Raw genomic sequence first — 22,026 nt, 5'->3', positions numbered from 1 at the left:
AGGCAACTGCGCCCCCCAGTACAGTTTCAAGTGGTCGTACAAAGAACAAGGGATTAATAGGATTAAGCTTGGGCTTTGAGGTGGGGTCTGGCCTAGTCAGAACTCCAGCTCAGGCTGTACTTGTCTGTGATGGTGGCAGGGATCTTGCCACCTTATTTGTCAGTCCCAGTAACCTGGGCAAATACAGGCAGCAGCCTTTAATGAATGGTATGGAGGCCATGGCATACTGGGACGCATGAGCAAGTGTCCCTATGGTGAGAAAAGATCTTGTGGACCCTGACCAGATCATACTTGGTGAAAATTACCAAGTGACCAATACTAACAATGTCAGGACAGACCATACATTGGCAGTTGTTAATTTCAGCTGGGGAGGGGTAACTGGCCCCAAAGAAAAGTTGTGGTTAGCTCAGACCTTCCTGTGAAATGCTTGTTGGGCAATGATTTGGAGACATCAGCTTGGGCTGATGTGGAATTAAGGACTCATGCAGCAATGCTGGGCATCACTGCAGGTGTGTTTGCTGTGACCAGGGCACAGGCCAAGAAGACAAATACTGAACAGGCCCTGGATCCTGGAACAATGGACCAGGTGCCTTCCAAGAGAAGGAACAGGAGGGGCAAGGCTGTGTCTGCCCCCCAAACAAAGAGTGAGGATCATTCTCCAGATTGAGATGATCCTAGTCCCTGTGAAGGAACTACCCCACATGAGCTTGAACCTGAGCAGGTTGAGTTTTTGGGGGCAGGGGGCCCTTCTAGGGCAGACCTGAGTTTGGAACAGCAAACCAGCCCTTCTCTTGAACCACTCAGACAGCAAGCTGCAGCTGAGGCTGCTGGGAGTGTCAGTGGGTCCCACAGGATCTACTGGGATGAGGGACTCTTATATTCAGAGGGTAGAGACCCCAAACCTGGTACCACCTGGAGGTTGGTTATGCCTCTGAAGTTTTGGGGCTTCCTACTCGCCCTTGCATATGACATTCCCTTGGCAGGACACCTAGGCCAAAGTAAAACTTGGGACAGACTTATCCCTCACTTTCACTGGCCTCACATGTCAGGGGACACCAAGGAGTATTGTCGCTCCTGTCTTACCTGTCAAGCCAGTGGTAAGGCAGGTAGAACCACAAAGGCCCGCTTGATTCCACTTTCAGTGTTTGGGGTCCCCTTTGAAAGGGATGGGATTTATATCATTGGTCCCAAGAACCCTCCAACTACCTTTGGGCACAGTTTTATTCTAGTGGTGGTGGACCATGCCACTAGATACACATAAGCAATTCCCCTTAGGACCACCACAGCTCCCGTGGTGGCAAGGGCCCTCCTGGGAATCTTTTCCAGGGTGGGTTTCCCTAAGGAGGTCTAAACTGACAGAGGTACAAACTTAATGTCCAGTTATTTTACTGCAATGTGGAAGGAGTGTGGAGTGAACTAAAAGTTCACCACACCCTATCACCCACAATGCAATGGGTCAGTTGAAAGGTTCAAAAAAACCCTGAAGGGAATTATAATTGGACTCCTAGAAAAGCTCAGGCGAAAATGGGATGTTCTGTTGCCCTGTCTGTCTTTGCCCACATGAAGGGTCCCACAGAAGGATGTTGGCTACAGCCCTTTTGAACTTCTATTTTGGTATCCAGTTAGAGGTCCCTTGTGTTTAGTGAAGGGGGGATGGGAGTTACCTCTCAATCCACCTAAGCAAGACATAGTGGACTATGTACTTCGTCTCCGCTTCTGGGTGGCTGAATACAAGTAGAAGGCAAGTAAAAACCTTGAGGCAAGTCAAGAATTGCAGAAAGCTTGGCATGACCAAAAGGCTGTACTGGCTGTTTATCAGCCAGGATAGAAGGGATGGTTTTGGAGCAGCCTGTGGTCCCAGCAGCTCTCCAGGACAAGTGGAATGGGCCCAATACCATTCTTGAGCAGAAGGGAGAGGTCACTTACTTAGTGGACCTGGGAACTCCCAGGAGCCCCACAGGGTGCTCCATGTGAACAGGCTCAAGTCATATGTTGACAGGGCAGACATGGGCTTGCTCATGGCTACTGATGAGGGGCAGGAGGAGGAGAGTGACCCACTCCCTGACCTCCTCTCACAGAACCCTGACAATGGCTCAGTTGATGGCGTAGCTTTGGCAGGCAGCCTCACTGAGCAGCAACAGACTGATTGTAGGAAGGTGCTCAATCAATGCAGGCACATGTTCTCTTTGACTCCCAGTCAGACCACCTGGTATACCCATGAAGTGGACAAAGGGGAGAGCTTACCTGTGAAGAACAAAATGTACAGGCAGCCTGACAATGTCAGAGATTGCATCAGGACTGAGGTCCAAAATATTCTGGAATTGGGAGTGATTGAGCCCTCAAATAACCCTTGGGCTAGTCCAGTGGTCCTGGTACCAAAACCTCATACGTAGGGTGGTAAGAGAGAAATGAGGTTTTGTGTTGACTACAGGGGACTCAATGCAGTCACTAGGGCTGATGCTCACCCTATTCCTACGGCAGATGTGCTTATTTATACTTTGGCCTCAGCCAAGTTCTTAAGCACATTTAACCTCACTGCTGGTTATTGGCAAATCAGACTAGCTGAGGATGTCAAACCCCAAACAGCATTGTCAGCCCCTAGTGTGCACTATCAATTTGTGGTAATGCCCTTTGGGTTGAAAAATGCACCTGCCACATTCCAAAGGTTGGTGAATAAAGTTCTCACAGGCCTGGAACCCTTTTGTGCAGCATATCTAGATGGTATAGCTGTCTTTAGCTCCACATGGGAGGATCACCTGGTCCACCTAAAGAATGTTTTGGAGGCTCTGAAAAAAGCAGGCCTCACTATCAAGGCTACTAAGTGCCAGATAGGGCTGAGTAAGGTTGTGTACCTGGGCCACCTTGTGGGTGGAGGTCAATTTCAACCATTGCAGAGCAAAATTCAGACCATCATGGACTGGGTTGCTACCACTATGCAGACTCAGATCAAAGCTTTCTTGGGCTTGACTGGGTATTACAGGAGATTTGTTAAAGGAAATGGGTCTATAGTGACTCCCTTGAAGGATCACACATCAAAAAGAATGCCCAAGAAAGTTCAGTGGACAGTTAGCAGTCAGAAGGCATTTGTTGACCTTAAGCAGGCCATGTGCACTGCTCCCATTCTACAAAGTCCTGACTATTCTAAACAATTAATTGTCCAAACAGATGCTTCTGAGTTGGGGTAGGGGCTGTGTTGTCACAACTTAATGCAGAGGATCAGGATCAACCAGTAGCTTTTATTAGCAGAAGGATGACCCCACAGAGAAACGTTGGTCAACCATACAGAGGAAAGCCTTTGCTGTGGTTTGGGCTCTGAAGAAGTTGAGGCCATACCTGTTTGGCACTCACTTCATTGTTCAGGCAGGCCAAAAGCCCCTCTTATGGATAAAACAGATGAAGAGTGAAAACCCCAAACTTTTGAGGCGTCCATTTCCCTACAGGGGATGGACTATACAGTGGAACATAGGCCTGGGACTAACCATGCCAATGCAGATGGACTCTCCAGATATTTCAACTTAGAAAATGAAGACTCAACTGGGCAAGATTAGTCTCATCTCCTTACATTGGGGGGGTGGAGGGGGGCGGTTGTATAGGAAAGTAGGGTCTACTACTTATGGTTACCATCATTTTTTGCTTGATGTTACACTGTTTTGAATAGCCTGACTAGATTCCTGCTACCCAGGACCCCAGTCCACCTGCTTTCTCCTTAAATTGGTTATGGTGTGCACTAGGTACACTACAGATTGGATACCGAGGTACTCTTGTCAGACCCTAGTATATGGTACACATTTACCCAGGGCATAGATACCCCAGAGGCCTCCCATGGGCTGAAGCATGTATTATACAACCCATGAGATACCATGCAAAATGGACCTACAGGCCAGCTACTGTAGGCTCTGTAAGTTGGTGCTTGCACCACTTACGAAAGATATAGGTTCACTATATCTACAGGTCACTACACTTAAAACTTATCAGTCCCCCCTATCGCAGCCTTAACAATCCTGAAGGCAAGGTGCTAGGTTTTAAGGGAGATGGTGCTCCTGCATGATCAGAGCCCTTCTGAATACTTCGGGGACCATTCTCCCAGGTTGTCTGTGACACAGCCAGACTTATAGGTAGAGGTGCATTATAACTAAGGCTCCTGCTTTTCAGTTTTTATGGATGTTTACAGATAATTACAGACAGAAAACAAAGTGTTTACTGTCTGTATTTATTTGTAAAAGCGGATATATGCAGAAAAGCGGGCTTTTTGTGGGTGAGTCTCCATGCTATTTTTCGTGATTTCTAAGATAACAGCTGAGCAGATAAGCAACATGAGAAGATAAAAATAGGTTGAGATTTCCCAAAATGCAGGTGTATGGTAACATATATTTGTTTTATAATGCTCATATTTACCTGAAGGTGTAGTGTTTTGCACTATATTTGGCTGCTTAAATTGCTAAAACGCGACAGGCAGCAAATTATGAGTGCATGTTTATCAGTTAAATAAATGAGGAACCATCCCATGTAATGACTCCATATATTCGCAATTCACAAACTAAATATGGATAAATTCCAATAAGATGGGTAAAAAATAAATATGGATAAATACAGACGGAAATGTTAAAGATAAATACCATGAAACCGGAAGCCCTAATTATAACCTCGCAGTAAATGCTATCTTGAAAACAGCTGAAACAAAACATGTCGTGTCTGTCTGGTATAAAACACCTTGGAATCATACCTACACATTCTTAACTGGTGTGGGAGGTAATATTCCACCCTTCTGAAACAAGCTTCGTGGGGTACCTGGTCTTCTCGGTACCAGCCTTCTTGACCCGGTCAGCACAAAATGGATGCAGCCGACCAGAGACATATTTCTAACCTCCTGCTGCTGAGCCAAGCTCGAGCAGGGGAAGGCAGTACACTAAGCATCCTGTCACAGGGAGGAGTTACCACCTCCAAGACAGGATGTAGTGTATTGGGACTAGGTGGGTGCACTTCCAAAGTGCCTGAAAGGCTGCACGAGGGGCCCACTTGGTGTCCTTGTGCATAGTTCAGTTCAAACCAGTTCTGGGAGCCGTTGGCTCCTGCTCAAACGCAAAATGGGACAAAGGACAGGGGAGTATCCTCTCCATTGTCCAGACCCTCCTCTGGGTGGGTCCCCTGGATCTGTCCAACCCTCTCCCGTGAGTACAAAAGGTCTTACCTGACCTTGAGACATTAGATTCGATGTGGACAAGATTCAACAAGAAGAAACCACTGACCTTCAACAGTCTGGACACTCTGGACTTAGCTGGACTTTGGCTAGGACCGACTTTATCTCCCACTCCGACCAAAGCTTTGTCTGTACCTGTACACCATACAGGCTCCGTGCATGACTTGTGGAGCATCAAAGACAACAGAAGTATCTCCCTTGGAGTGCAGGAGTCACTCCCCAGCATCTGCATGCACCGCATCTGACTGGTTTGCTGCTCCAGAGCTCCTGAGTACTCCAAAGATTCCAGCAACACTGGAGGTGGGGTCCGATGTTCCTTGAGGCTCAGCTGCCATCTCACCAAGTTTGAGGCCAGTATTCCTCATGGGGACTGCATAACTTGAACCCATGTGCACCGCATACTTTTGCAAGTGCAGATGCTTGTTGGAGTTCCCGAACTTTGTGCACTGGGCTGTTGATCGCCCCCACCTCTGTGCACATTTCCTATCAAGAACTCAGGCCTCAATTGACTCTGTGCCTTGCAAGCTGTTGTTCTTTGAAACTGCCCGAGGGCACCTCGCAACTTCTATGGCTCCGGCCCGTGGGTCTCTGTGAAGGTCAATTTTACTTTCTTGTGGCCTACCTAGTTGCTCCATGATTACCCTGATTCCACTTCAATTGGTGAGTCCCCTGGACCTTGCTGGTTCACTCCGCAACCTTTCTTGACCTTCTGCGTGGGTTGCCGGTGCCAAGGCTTGTTGGTGCTCCCGCCGGACACCAACCCCTCAGCACTCAACATCCTTCGTGGGACAGCTCGCATCCAGCTCCTAGTTGTATTCAACATTGTCAGGTCCCCCTGGCTGAAGAGTCAAGAAAACCTTCATCTCACATTGGTGGGCATCTGCTTATGAGCCCCTGGTCACTCCCAATGACCCAGACTCCGTCCCCTCCGCTTTTAGGTTCTCTTCATCCTGAACCCACATTTGGATTACACCAGATACTTTTCTCCTTCCCTGCAGTGACTGTTTATGGAAGACTCCCATGGAGATCGACTGCGGTTTCCGACGCCACTTCAGACCTATCCACCCTGCTCCCCTGGGATAGGTAACTCGGGTACGACAATATCCACAGGTGGTGTAGCTCTCCAGCCTCCTAACTTCCACGGGGTTTCTTCCTAGTGCTTTCGGAAGGGTCCTTAAACTGTAAACTGTAAAAGTGCAACCACAACTCTCCTATTGAATTGTCCGGCACAAGCGGTTGTGTACGCACACTGCACCCGTCCTCCGTGGGGTCCCTAAGTACTCACTTTGGGTGGTTCGTTAGGGTCCCAGAGATTATACACCTTCTGGACTTGGTCTTGACTTGAGTCGTGGTTCTTATACCCCTATTTTAGTACATGGTTTGGTCCCCCTCTGGGCCCACTGTGCATTATTGCTACTTACCATTGATTCTGTGCTACAGTATTGTGTTCTTTGTGCTGTATCCTTGTGTAGAGGATACTAGAGAGTGTTATATAAATAAATACATATTTCTATAACTACTGTGTGGTTCCCTTTCATTTAATTAATACTAAAGGTGACATTCTGGTAAAATAAGCTGCTTTACATTCCTTCACGATTAAGCCTGAAGGCTGCTCTTCACAGCTACTACTGGGATAGCTTACAAAAGGTTTTCTTTGACCTCATACATCATAAGGGTCGTTTGGACTGGTGCAAGGTGCCCACTTTAATTTGTGGACAGTATATACCAGGCCAACTTCTTACAGACAGTATCGATAATTCGTAGGTTTGGGGAGATATTGGTTTCCCCAAGAGAGGAATTCTGGAAACAAGCCCCCTTGGTTTGTATCCCAATGCTTTTACTAGTTTGGACGTACATGATGCTAGAAAGTAGAAACGTAAATGTGGTAATTAAAGTTCACCCTCCAGTTGTGTTTGCTGTAACATAAGGATATTAGCCCTAGGCTTTTTATACCTCAGATAAATATTTGCTAGATAGCCTCTGTTTGTGTAAAAAAACCTTTGGCTAAATACAAAAGTATGCCAGAAAGATGTTTAGGTAGCAAGGGAGAATAATCATCTTGATTAACTTGCATTGACAGATTAGACCATTGTGAAATTATGCCGCTTTGTAGTGTAGTTCCTATATTCCCAATAGGCTCTGCTCATTGGAAAAACATATACTATAGATTAGACGTAGGACTGAGGTCGACTAGGTCTCTATCGAATATATTAGACTTAATTGTGAGTGCCAGTTAGCTCAGAGGTCACTAGAAACTTTCTCAAATAAACAAGAAGGGATTCGTTTCTGACAACCGCTTAAAACATGACAACTTTGTTTCCCGAGATAAAAACTTATCTTCAGAGTCGCTGAAACAATAGATAGTTATTTCACTAAGTCAATCGTGCATGCTTTGTTTCACCAGAGGTACAGAGAAATAGATAGACGGGCGTTTTCAATAAAAGTATTTAACGAACAGTTTTCTTTCTCATGCAGAGGAAATGAACTGCTACAATTGTAATACTGGTTGCAAAGTACAATGCCTACAGTATGAAGAGTATTATAAAATAATACTGTAAAAACATGATATGGTTTCTAAACCATAAGATACATAGAATATGTACATTAATAAATAAAGACTAAAAGTACTCAACTGGTGCTTCTAAAATATGCCTACCCCGGTGTACCTAACCTAGGTCTAGTACAAGGAAGAAGTAAGTGAGATGTAGCCTAGTTTCAGTATTCTTTTGCTAAGAACCTATCCAAGATTTCTCTAAGGGTCTAATCAGCTCCGTACCTTGGTTTTAGAATGAAAGAGGTCTGGTATCTCTCTCTCAGGTCTCGATTTCTCAACAACCCACAAGGGTAGCTTGAAAACACTGTAGCTGGATTTCTCGGCAAGAGAAAAGACAGAGTCTCTTTCAGTGCATCTGCTGGAGGGTCGGCTTCCTTCTGCACTTGCTGTAGCGAGCTGCGTCAGGCAAGTAGATAGTCGAACTGCTCCAAACCACAGTGTGTTTGCCTGGGCAAGTGTGGGCATATTTATACCTTGAAGGTGCCAAGTTTGACGTAAGGTTGGACATAATAACGTCATCAAAGACTCAGTTCTTTTGAAAACTCCATGAGGTCTTAGATAAATCAATATTCAAGCAAGGGGAAGCCCCTGTCTGCTGAAGGCGGGTTTTTCCAAGAAATCGCTCTATGCCTATATAAGGATAGGGTGATTTATACCTATATATGGGCATGAATCGGGAAAATTACACTAGGGTCCCAAATTCATATACAACAACTTACTAAATATCTCCTGCGTTCTGCCAGATAGTATGCCATATTTAGATTCCCTTACATCCTCCATTTTCACAGAGACTTAGATCCCCAGGTAGATCACCGAATTGACTAATCGCCTATCATCCCAAGAAGGGACCGTACTGGTAAGGACTAGGGTCGTATCAAGGTTTAGTTTGTACACAGAGATAGACTCACACTCATTAGCTAATTTTTCAATAGCTGCCAGAGAATCCTCTGGGGCAGAGGTCATGATGGTGATGGTTGCTGCACAGGCAAGCAGTTTGAGCTCAAGTTGATGGATCTGCAGCAAAGCAGTATTCCTCAGGCTCTTGAGGGCTTGAATTTAAGGTTCTATATAGTGCGCAAAGATCAAAGGTGAAAGTGGACATCACTTTACAGGTGCACAACGTATCTAAATTAGGTTGGCAGAAGACCCTGAACATAAAACGCTAGCCTTAAGATTCTGGTAAAGCTGTTGAATCATTATGGCCCTAGGAAAAGGTCATGAGCCCCTTTCGAAGGCCTTTTCAGAGTCTAACGTTATTGCTCTAACCAGATTTCCTCGAGAATAGTCTGCCTCAAGAGCAGTGATAACAATATTGAGATTTGCGGTTTTATCCCGCTGTGAAATAAAACCATGTTGATTCTCATTAAGCATGGGCGGAAAATCCGTTCCGCTCGCGGATTTTGCGGATTTTCGGTAAATTCGCAATCCGCGAGCACTTGCGAATTTACCGAAAAACCGCATATTCGCGCGCAGCGGATTTTTTTTTCTTGGTGATACAATTTTGCGGCGTGCGGCGTTCACTTACCGTCATTCAGCGTTTGCCGAGTTGTTTTTCTCGATATTTTGCGAGTGCTGCTCCATTTTGGATCTTGCTGCGGGATCCCGCGGGAGTTTGGCGACGCATCGCGAGAGTTCGCAATTGCGAACATGTAGGTGCGGCGGGCAGCAACAATCTCGCACTCGCGAAATTACAAAATTTGCAATTCTGCACAAGAAATCCACTAGAAAGCAGCATAGACCTTCTGAAAATCATGATTTTTATCAGAATAACTCCTCAGGTTGACATTTGCCTGCACTTCTTTTTGATTTGAGGCCTTTTGCCTCTCTTTGGATCACTTTTGGATTAGAAATCAACTTTCATAAGTAAGTTTGTATGGGGCATTACACTTGCTGTTCTGCAGAAAGCACTCAGCAGGTGCAAAAGTTCACTCATCATTAGTAACCATTCCCTGTAGTACTTCCTGAGGGCCCCCTCCAGAGTTCAGTTGCCTATGTTTGTTTGGGGCATTACAGTTGCTGTTCAGCAGGTGCAAAAGTTCAAACTCATCATTAGTAATAGTAACCATTCCCTGTAGTGCTTCCTGACTGGGGCCCCTCCAGAGTTCAGTTGCTAGTTGCAACATTTGTATGACCCTGCTCTGACCCTCACAGCAGGCTCATAGAATAGCTACAAGTAGGCCACAAAGGTCCTGGAAAAAAAATTGCACTGCAACAGAAAGCAAATTACAGATAAGGAAGCAGGAGCCAGACTGGAATTTTAAAACAGTGACACATTAATAAACCAACCCCAAATTAATTCATGTCAGTTGAAGCAGGGCAGGTGTGCTTGCTTTCCCCCCCCCCATAATCTACAGTGATGATGAACCAGAGGGTGTCATTGATGTACCAGAGGGTGGCATGGGTGAAACAGAGGGTGGCAGTGGTGAAACAGAGGGGGCTGGGAACCTGTGATGATGAACCAGACGTAGAAATAACATAGTCGCGACCGTTGCGAGCCGACAAGTAAGTTCGCAATTGCGAACTGGTACAAAATCCTCGCGAACTGGCAGAAACCCTTGCGAACACAAAAACAAATCCGCAAATTCGCGAGAATTCGCGGATTTTGCGGATTGCGAGTTCGCAAATACGCAAATTCGCGAACGCCAGATTCGCAAAATTCGCCCATGCTTAATTCTCATCAACAAGATCAGAAATAACCGTAGCAAGCCTGTTTACTAAAATCTAAGTATAATTCTTGGAATCAGCATTAATCAAAGAAATAGGCTGATATGAACCACCGAGAAAGGGATCTTTCCTTTTCTTAGGAAAGATGACGATGTTGGTCTCAGTCCATGATCCAGGAAGCTGCCCAAGTAATTCAAAAGAGTTGAATAGATCACGGAGAACCGGTAGTACAAGATGTGACAAACTAACATAGAAATCCAATGGAAGTTGATCGGTGCCACAGGCCTAGCCTCGTGCCAGCTAGCCAATTGTGTATTACACTTTGGAGGCGGATATTTGTCCTTCTTGCTTGTGCTACTGTGTAGTAGACAGTTTCCAATGATGGTGGACCCGAAGAAACTGAATGATCTGGTCTGTGGGAGGGACCAATACCTAGTCATACCACTTATGATGAATGCTCTGGAACTCCTCTTGCATAAGGGCAGGATTGATCACAATAGCACAGTGAGAGTTCTTAATCCCAGAAATAGCAGATGCATTAGATCTATCATGGACCCAGAAAGGCAACAGCCCATTTCTTTGATAAAGAATTGTGATCTGATATAACCCTAGGATTAAAGGAAGCTCTCAACAAATATGGACAACCCAAACTCACAACTTATGCAAGTTGAGAAGGTTCAGGAAAGCCTTCAAACTGTCTTCTCAAGACCCAGATCTCATGACCATTCTCTCATCAAGGGTCTGATATTTGGAAAATAGATTTCGCAGGAATAACCTTAGGATATTGGGGATCCCCGAGGGGTCAGAGGAACAATACTAGACACTATATAGTTTTGTTGTTTAGGGAAGCCTTTCTTACACTGTGGGGCTGGGACATGGAAGAGCATGATTCAGAGAACCCATTGCTATCCATTCTCACTTCCTCGGTATTCACGGGCCATCCTGATATATGTGGGTAACGTCCTCCTCCGTTAGGAGATAAACAGGGCGGCTCCTCCAAGATCACCAGTGAAAGAGGCTGGAGTAGACTTTTTTTGTTCAATCAGAGTTCTCTCATAAGACTGTAGTTCGGCGTTGGCAGCTGAGAGAGCATATCCTGGCACTTCAAAAGCTTGGAGCTTCGGTTTCATTACTGGAGCCAGCAATTCAATCCTGTGCATCCAATATAAGGAGCATAGGTATTCATGTTTTGAACACCCTGAGGTTAAGTAGCTCTTGACCAAGTCGGTGGTGGAAAATCAGGAGACTAATGGATCTGGCTGATTCTGTTTTGTCTTTTTCTTCTTGATTCTTTTTCCTGGTAGGTTGTTACAGAGTGGTTTACTTAGTTTCTTGGGCATGCCTTCCCTTTTTTCTTTTTTTCTTTCTCTCTGCTAATGGAAGCTTAAGGTCTGCAGGGTCAGCTGACACTTAGATTTGATTTCATGAAGGTTTCATGAGGGTTCTTTATTTATTAATTATGGCTCTGGGGGAAAACATTTTGGGTCCTTTGAGCGGTTGTCTTGTGAGGTATCTGCCCTGCCCCTTTAGTTCTTTTTCCCACATCCATCCTCGGTCTGGGGTGCTCCGTGGGGAGGGGAGTTTATGTGCTCATGTATATTACAGTGCTAATGGTATTCTTTTGACCGGGGGTAGTCAGCCCTTTTTCTGGGCCTTGCATGGAAGGGATAGGGTTAGGGGAAGGCTGGGGGTCGGGGCGGTGGCGGGGCCATGGTCTGGGGCCACTTTTGCGTTTATACTGATTTTTTTGTTGGAATGTTTAGTCTGGTTGTTGGAAAAAAGAATGTCTTTTGGTTGTGGACGGTAAAGTTAGGACCAATAATTAATCTGTGCTGTTGTTCTCTTTCAATGTGTGCTAGTTATTCGATCAAGAATGCCAAGGTTTCGCCTGGGGTGTGGTACTGACCAGCATCTTCATATTATTTCATGGAATATCAATGAAATATAGGCTTCTTATAAGCGAAAATTATTTGAAGAGGTGCTACACTATCTTCATCCACATTTAGTTGGCCTACAGGGAACCTAGCTCTTGAATAAACAGGCCTCTCTTCTGGATGATTGCTGGGATTAAGTCCTATCCTCACCTTCTTTCACTTCTCTCAGAGAGGGATTGCCCTACTGGCTCGGGATAAGAGCTAGACACTCATCAACCCCTATATAGATTTGGGTGGACGATGGCTCATAGCAAAAGTCAAGAGGGGCCAATTACACATTATGACATGATTATCCTGTGGTCTTTAATAGTCTGCTTTCAGAGCTACATCAGCGGTCAACACAATTGATTATTTGAGGGGACTTCAACATCGTCCTTAACCCATGGATAGACTCCTCTTTTAGTTGTCGAGGGCTAATTCTTCTTTGAGAAGCACCTACAGCTCAAATGAAATGGCTAGGGCTGCTTTGTAATGCAAGTAATGGAATCTTATGCACTGGTGAATGTCTGGCGATATTCTCAGATGACAGAACATGGGTTTACATATTTTCCCTCCTCTCGTAAAAAAAATCTCATATAGATATGTTCCTTGCTAGCGAAGGTCTTTTGTCCCATCCTGGGGCCTGATTACAAGTTTGTCAGTGCCGCGCCTGTTCTGCCCTGCAGCCGCACCGCCATTCCCGTGGTCAGGTCACTCGCCAGATTGCGAGTAATTCTTGTGTCTGGCGGGCTCTTATTTGACGTACTCATGGCAGTGCCTCAGAAAATGGGCCCAACAATGGGAACGGCAAAAACAGTTCCTGCGCGGTATGGCATGTATTGACCATGTTGTGCAGGAACTGGGGTGCATGCACACGGGGGGCACATGTATTGCCCCCTGCATGCACACCATGGCCCTGAGGCAAAAGGAGTCCCTATATAGGGCCTGCTTTGTTTCCCCTCCAGCACAGTTTTCAAGGAGGAGGAACCACCATGAACAATGTGGCAGAGAAGAAACTTGCAATATGCTTGGCAGGACTGCAGGGGTTCCTTTAGGCATATTGTGGCCTCAAGACCATCGCAGCACTGCCATGGAACAGCGGTTCCCTGGCTGCTGCTGGAGGCCATTGGCGGTCTGACCACTATAATTGTAACAGGGAGCTCGGAAGACCACTGCATCCCTGCGAGTCTGGCGGTCCGTGGACCGCCAGACTTTTAATAAGCCCCTTGGTATCTCCTTTAACCCTGGGGTTATACCTGATCACAGTTCTTGGTTTCTTTACTCTTTTGTCCATCCTGACAAATTGGGATATAAACAAATGTAAGCATCTCCAGCATAGGGAATTTGACATTGAAGATATAAGTTGGTGAGCTTTGTTGTCATTAGTGCAGACCAGTTCATGCCAATATTTTGATGGTCAGTATTGGAAACTTCAAAGTTAGTGACACCCAGTTAGTCATTAGTTTTGACATCATTTGTTATAGAAGGAAGATAATGAATCCCTCTTCTATTTGAAAAAATGTCAGTATCTAGTGGTCGAGGAATGAAAGTAGCATAGTAATCCATTTTGAAATTCAGTACAAAACACACCCTGACTTACATAAAATGAAATGCTAAAATGGACATTTATGGCACATGTGTTGGAAGATTATGATTGGTTCATATTGTATTTTTAGAGAAAAATGGAAAGTTGAAAGTACTCCTTATAGCCTGCCAGTTATGACAGATCATCTGAATAAATTTAAATCTAATCATGTTGAAGTATTTTAGAGAAAAAAATTTAAATATATTGCTTTTGTTTACGATCGATCAGTTGCAATTCATAGTTAATCAGAGTCTGTTTATTTACAACTGATTTGGAATCTCCAGTAATCAGACTGAATACAGATGTGCTGCTCAAATAAGAAGCTCTGTAGACTGGTCATGCTCGGGCTCTTTGCCCGGCTTACAGGATTCATTTTTTCATGAGAGAATCTTATATATTTATTTTGAGTTAAAATTGTCAATGCATGCTTGGGTTTAATTTATAAAGAGCAAGGATCTTGCCACTCTTCTGCATGCACATAGCAAAGATGTGAATGGCTATCCTGCTTCAGGACTTTTCGCTCATCAAAGGATCTCATTATTTCTGCGTATCTCTAAATTGTTGTGGCAGCAGTTACTTTGTGAAGGTTTAGCTTGAAGATATTTCATCATAGCAGAGCTCAGCATCCTGAATTGCATAATCTAAATTGTTCGATTTTCCTTCAGATTTCAGCTTTAAATGTGTCTCACACAAATAACGTAACAGAAATACATCAATGGAGGATAAAGGAAACACAAAAATGTATAAATAATTCCCCTCACTGACATCCCCTTTTACTTACCCAGTCTCCCTCATCATTGTACTGTATGACACTGAATGTCACAGAGCTGTTCCACTGTGTAATTCTGTCTCGGAATGGCCAGACTGATAGCCGTAAATACACAAAAAGAGAGCCAGGCACAACCCAGTACAAGGCCCACCTTCAGTAACCGACATCTCTGCCCTCCACAAATGACCCTCTCATATCACTAGGCCACACTTCCCAAATCACTAAGCTCAAGTAAGAAATGGCTACATAATCATCAAAATAGTCTTTGTGACATCATGTGGAATGGAAGATGAAATAGCATTTACCTGGAATGCTATTGGCATCAGTAATCTTCAAAGATTCACTCACTTTGAATAGATCTTAACATTAGAAGAGTATGTTAGCCTTTGTACTTCATAGCAGTACCTTCAAGGGAGATGTTACTGAAGCTACAAGTTGCAAAATATGCAGAGAGCACAAGGTTATCACTTTGCAGCTATATCTTCAGTTCTGCAACATTCGGAGGTTCCTTCTTCTCCGTACACACTGGCATGTATCAGAACTCCTAGCACAATTACTGCTATCCTTAAGGATTCTTAATGGAGCATTCAGTATGCATTAGATAGAGAAGCCATTCAAGGCAGTTCAAATGGACCATTAAGTCTATGGAGAAAGTGATCTGGTATTACCCCTGGTCGAATCTTTATTTTGACCCATGAGATCCACCAATCCACAGAGTTAGATTCAAGTATTTTGGTACATGCCACCAATCATTCAGGAAGATGAAAGGAATGCTGTAGGGAATGAAGGCTCTTACTTATTTCTTCATAGTTTAGCCGACCGATTTATGTCAGCCTTCTACAAGACCCTAATCTACAGAATAGATTTGAGCAAACCAAATGTGGTGCTGAACAGTTCAAAAGCCTTCAAAAGACCATTGTACTTTCTATGTCTGTAGGGCGATGCTACATCGGTGGAGAAAGATGCCCACAACTGGAAAATAAGTATGGCTTTTTAGTTAAAAAGAAATCAGGAGTTATATGTTTTCTACTTGTTTTCCTTCTGGGTTTCATGCTACTTTAATGTGTGCATGTGTGTGAGTGTGCATGCTTGTGTATGATTTTTTTTGTGCAGATTAATCACGCTTATTTACATTTGACTTTTTGGGGGGCTCTTTTTAGGGAGATGAAAGAAACATGCTCCCTGAACATAAATTGGTTAAAAAAGTGTTCCTACAGCTAGTATGTATTGCATGGGGAAAAAAATCAATGTGTCGGAGGCACTGGTGTTGATGATTCTTGGCTACCAGTTACTTTCATTAGAGGATTCACATTGCCCACCCATGGTAAAATACTGGCCCTACCATAATGGCCATATTTCTTTGCAACTTGTAGTGGTCTATCCCCTAGTACTATAACGGCCCTGGGGCAATGAATCTTGGAAATTCTTGGGCATCCGTGATGGTGCAAATCTCTAGCATAACAATAGTCTTAGAGAATGCTGGATATTCTTGACATATTGAGAAGTGCCATGGTCTGATGGGTCTGCCATAGAAAATGGAACTAGAATGTGACTGAGAGGGATTGGCTAAACATGTTCTTAAGTATGTTCTGAAAAAATGTCTATTTTATATTTGTTATGGTGTCTATTATGTAGATGTTAAAGGTAGGACTAGGACTTTCCAGGAATTGCCATGTGGTAAGAGTATCCTAGAGGGTATGGATATTACCAGGACAAACAAGGCATTCCATTTGTCCCCTTATATGTGGTGTCACTAGGGACAGGTACGTTTAAAACGGCCAACATAAAGTTCAAGGCCAAACAGAATTCTTAGAAGCTTATCGAATTTAACACAAATTTCTATTGGGTGGGGAACTGCTGCAGGTGATATGAAAATATCGACTTTGTTGAAAAATCAAGCAATCAAGCCAAATGTTATGTTTCAGGTAAAAGTATTGCAAGGTAACTGAAAAAATGTTGTTTGAAAAATGTGTACCAAGATAAGTGCAAAAAGAACAATTGATGGACAGAATGCAGAACAATGTCATACATTAACCCCAGTACAGAGATCTGGGCCTGAATCCATCGTTTTTTTGCTCACCATGCCATTCCCGTTTGGACCCAACCATATGAAAATCAGTCATGCACCTTGTGCCCAATGGGAACAGGCCAGCCCGAATTGCCAGCCCAGGTCCTCCCTGGACTGGAAACGAGCATCCTATGACCAGTTTTGGGTTTTCAGCCAGGATAGCTTGACTCCAAGGGCACGGAGAGCACGGGACTCAGGTCTGAGCATACCCGTCCCACTCGGGGTGACAAATGCAAAAAGAACAATTGATGGACAGAATGCAGAACAATGTCATACATTCAGGCCAGTACAGACATCTGGGCCTAAATTTGTTGTTTTTTTGCTCACCATGCCATTCCAGTTTGGACCCAGCCATATGCAAATCAGTCCTGACCCTGTGCCCAATGGGAACAGTCCAGCCTGAACTGCCAGGCTTGGTTCACACTGGACTGGGAACAAGCAACCTACGACCGGTTTCGGGATTTCAGCCCTCATCACCCAGGATAGCTTGACTGCAGAGGCATGTAGAGCAAGGGCCTCACGTCTGAGCATACCTGTCCCACTCGGGGGGACAAATGCAAAAAGAACAATTGATGGACAGAACGCAGAACAATGTCATACATTCACCCAAGTACAGAGATCTGGGCCTAAATCCATAGTTTTTGTACTCACCATGCCAATTCAGGCACAGGGTCAAGACTAATTTGCAAATGGCCAGGTCTAAACTGGGGTGGCATAGTGAACAAAAGAATGTTGGATTTAACCCAGATCTCTTGACTCGGGGGAATGTTTTGATTTGTTCTGCATTCCATCCATCAATTGTGTGTCTTTTACTTTCTCACCCAAAGTGCTCCAGGTATGCCCGAACGTGAGTCCTGGGCTCACTGTGCCACTGGAATCAAGCTACCCTGTCTGAAGAGGGGTGAAACCCCTAAACCAGTCCTAGGATGCTTGTTTCCGGTCCAGGGAGGACCTGGCTTGGCAGTTCGGGCTGGACTGTTCCCATGAGGCACAGGGTCAAGACTGATTTGCATTTAGCCAGCTATAAACTGGGTTGGCATGGTGTGCAAAAGAAAGATGGATTTAACCCAGATCTCTTGACTGGGGGTGAATGTTTTGATTTGTTCTGCAGTCCATCTATCAATTATGTGTCTTTTGCTTTCTCGTCCTTTTTACCCCAGGTATGCCCAGACATGTGTCCTGGGCTCAATGTGCCACTGGAATCCAGCTATCCTGGCTGAAGACGGGTGAAACCCCGAAACCGTTCCTAGGATGCTTATTTCCGGGCCAGAGAGGACCTGGCTTGGCAGTTCGGGCTGGACTGTTCCAATGAGGCACAGGGTTAAGACTGATTTGCATACGGCCAGGTCTAAACTGGGATGGCATGGTGAGCAAAAGAATGATGGATTTAACCCAGTTCTCTTGACTGGGGCTGAATGTTTTGATTTGTTCTGCATTCTGTCTATCAATTGTGTGTCTTTTGCTTTCTCATCCTAAGTGCACCAGGTATGCCCAGATGTGCGTCCTGGGCTCACTGTGCCATTGGAATCAAGCTATCCTGGCTGAAGAGGGGGAAACCCCGAAACCGGTCCTAGGATGCTTGTTTCTGGTCCAGTGAGGACCTGGCTTGGCAGTTCGGGGTGGACTGTTCCCATGAGGCACATGGTCAAGACTGATTTGCATATGGGCAGGTTTAAACTGGGGTGGAATGGTGAGCAAAAGAATGATGGATTTAACCCAGATCTCTTGACTGGGGGTGAGTGTTTTGATTTGTTCTGCACTCCGTCCATCAATTGTGTGTCTTTTGCTTTCTCGCCCTAAGATAAGTGAGCATGAATAGCAATGAGTGACTCTTGGTCAAGGCATTATTAGAAAGACAAGGAATATGGGAATCTTTGGTGTCATGCTGAATAACTACACTAGAGGCCATTTCGACATTGCTAGCATGGGAAGACAAGGGAAACATTCAATACAAGGTTCCAACTCACTTACTAGCATCCCTTATCACCTACCATTTCTCTTCCAGCATTATGATGAAGGGGCGTAACCTTTTGGGTGCTCCAATGTGCCATTACACCTGTGGTAGGCCAAATGGGTAGCTGGGAAACATATAAAAAAAAGGCATCAGGCAAAAAGACTTCAGAAGCTGACTGCACTAAACATTATTACAACCCCTTTCCTCTCAGATCAGTCTACAGACCCAACTCTCAGATAGGTGGAAAGATAATCACAGGACGTTAGAAAACTGAATTGTTTTTACCTGTAATGTGATTTGTCTAGAAAAGGCGTTTTTTTCATTTCTTGTTGTTTGAATATGCACAAATGTCTGGAGAAAACTACAGCCTATCACTTGCTCGCTCAAGATATATCCAAATGTATCTCAAACATTTATCTCAATCTCTATCTCTCTCTCTCTCTCTCTCTCTCTCTCTCTCTATATATATATATATATATATATATATATATATATATATATATATATATATATATATATATATATATATATATATATATATATGTATATATGTTCATATACATGCACACACATGTATAGCACACAATGCAGTCACAATTATGTAGTTACAAAATGGAGCAGTTTAGGTAAATGCTCCATTGAAAAATCTTTTTTAGATTCCACCAAGACCTTGGACCCTGCAACAAATTTGGCATGATAATTTCCACCATGCCAAACTGTGTACAGTTCTATACAGGACAAAAAAAGTTAAGAGGAGAGTTGAAAAAGGTAAATATTCTAAATCCAATAAATGTCATTGCTAGCTGACCCTTTGAGAGAACAGCTTGGACAATCCCTTACTCGTACAAGAAGAATGTGTTTTCTAAAATTCCATATTCAGCATAATCAAGCATTACTTTTTATTTCACTGCAGGCAACTAAACGGTATGATCCAATATTTTACTTACTATTGCCAATAACATTTGTCTGTTTGAAATCAATCTTTTCAAGTTTATTACCCCAAAGTAAGTATGTAAAATAAGAAAATACATAAAAGGTAACCTGTAGTATGGTCCACTGGCTATAGAGGAGTTCTGGCGACGTCATATACAAAGAAGGGAGGGAGGCCAAATGCTCTGCAAACACCAAACAATGAGTTTGAGTCTGAAATTGGATTGCCACTCCCCACTGGACTGGAAAATATGGTGTCCCTGGTATGTCAAAAGTGCTGTCCCTATTTACAAAAAAACAAAAAGGGAATACTTTTATTTTGTAATGGATTGTGAACAGTCGATTTAGGTTTAGGGGATTTTGAAAGCGCATAGCTACCCTTGGGCATCCCAGCGCTGAGGTGAGATAGTGCAGGCAGTTGTTTGCGCATGAATTTAGGGGAAAAGCCATGTTTTGAGTCTTTTTTTGAAGGACGCTTTGTTTTAAATCATTCGGAGTTTCGGATCCATACTGTTCCACAGTTTAGGTACCAGGTGGGCGAAAGACCTTCCACCCCACCTGGCTCTCTTGAAGCTGGTGGGATTCATCAGAAAGTTAGAGCTTGACCTGAGGTGGCGAAGGGGAGGATAATGTGGGACCAACTTTTGTATCAGGGTGGGGCCTCTCCTATACATGGCTCTGTGAGCCAAGCTTATGGACTTAAATTTGATCCTGGCTTGGACTGGGAGCCAATGAAGCTCCCTCAAGGAGGATCTGGCTGATTGATGTTTGGGTATATTCAACAGCAGCCATGCAGCTGCATTCTATACGACTTGGAGTCTGTTCGTAAAGTATTTAAGAGAGCCAACTGTCAGATGAGGTCTTAGGCACTTGTAAATGGTGATGTGGACATACACGGTCTGCAGATCTTGCCAATAACCTTGAAAAGTGGTTGTGATTTGAAAAATATGTTTACTCTGTGTAGGTATGAAAAGGGATGTGAAGGGAGTGTGGGGTAGTTTGGAGGAGTGGAAGAAAGGATGAGAGATAGACTGCTTTGCAAATTGTGCATTGTAAATATTCATATATGTAAAGAATTAATTGTTGGCCTTTATTAATCCTTGCAAAAACAGCGTTAATTTGGCATTGCTAAACTTAAAGAAACAGTCATTTCAAAACCCAGAGGCCAATAAGATTAGGATGCTGTAAAGAAGAGAGTGAACGGTTTTGCTTTGGACGGGGGCAGAGTGCAAGGGATGAGATTGGCTTTGTAGACCATCCACCATTGCTAGAAGCCAACTAGATAAAATGTACTGGGACAAAGACAATACTAAAAAACATGGTGCCTTTGAAATCATGTGTCACTTACCCTTTCACCAGTGTAAAGTATTAAGCTGTTATTCTGCCTCATCATTGCCTCTGTGGTGGGCCAACGTGGCTGTTGAAGTGGTAAAAAATAGCATGAGGCAAAACATACTCCAAAGCCCACTTCCATTATCCACACAACACCATTCCCTTAATGAAAAACCCTCATCAAAGTGTTTATCAGCACCCACATTTAAGAAGGTGAGTTTATCTACCTGATGCAATCTCATAAATTGCATGAAAAGCATGTAAATGTAGAAATATGGATGTGGTTAAAACTAGCGAGCCAAAAATAATCCAATGAGTCTGAAGATCTATACCTGTTGTATTTATTTAAACTTTATTTGTAGGGTGTGTAGGTGAGGGAGGAAGTGCCAGAGAATGAAATGGGGAAGCTAAAAGAAGAGTGATGTCTAATCCAGACATATGGAGAAAGAAGAGGAAAGGGGAAAGAATTTGCCAGAAAAGTGGCATAGTGGAAGAAGTGAAGTTGACAGTGCAACAAGTGAAGATAGTCTAAGGTTTAGAGGTATTATTGTTTGGTGAGAATGCTAGGAACAGCTTTGTTTAGAAGAAGGTCAAGTTAGTTATGGATTGGGAGTAGGGTGTGTGAAATAACATTTATAGTGGATCCAATGTTAAAGAACATGCATGGAGGGCAAATGAAACACCCAAATACCTGGCTCCTATTCCTCCATTAAAATAATTTTTCACTTACCCATACTCTTCCAGCAATATGATGTGGGATGCTCAAAATGGATGAAAAACTCCTCTGTCCCATGTGGTGTCGAGAAAGGCATAGAGGAACCTGTAAAGAATCCAAAAATGGCTTCAGCAAAGAATAATGCCAACTCCAGCCTACACTAATGAGGCTCACGTTCCTTCTCAGACCACTACTTTGTATTTGAGGATATCAAAATAATAATATTTTCCTACCATTTTATAACAAAAACATCCTTGAATATATATATAGTATGTGTATATCAACAAGTTATACACACACACACACATACACACATATATGTGTGTATATATACATTTATATATA

The 22,026-nt window shown here is 43.8% G+C and overlaps 1 protein-coding gene across 1 annotated transcript in view; it reads right to left on the bottom strand.

Moving 5' to 3' along the window:
• LOC147708721 (uncharacterized) overlaps window positions 1–22,026 on the bottom strand; it is a 228,112-nt gene that overhangs the window by 72,227 nt on the left and 133,859 nt on the right. Inside the window, exons 13-14 of the mRNA XM_086927369.1 lie at window positions 21,697–21,786; window positions 20,983–21,051 (exon numbers count right to left, since the gene is read on the bottom strand). Coding sequence (XP_086783495.1) covers window positions 20,983–21,051; window positions 21,697–21,786 — 159 coding nt within the window. The remainder of the gene's footprint in view (window positions 1–20,982; window positions 21,052–21,696; window positions 21,787–22,026) is intronic.

The sequence above is a fragment of the Lissotriton vulgaris genome, chromosome 6 (assembly GCF_964263255.1).
Source record: "Lissotriton vulgaris chromosome 6, aLisVul1.2, whole genome shotgun sequence".
NCBI classification, from domain to species: Eukaryota; Metazoa; Chordata; class Amphibia; order Caudata; family Salamandridae; genus Lissotriton; species Lissotriton vulgaris.
This window is presented reverse-complemented; position numbering and strand designations above follow the sequence as displayed.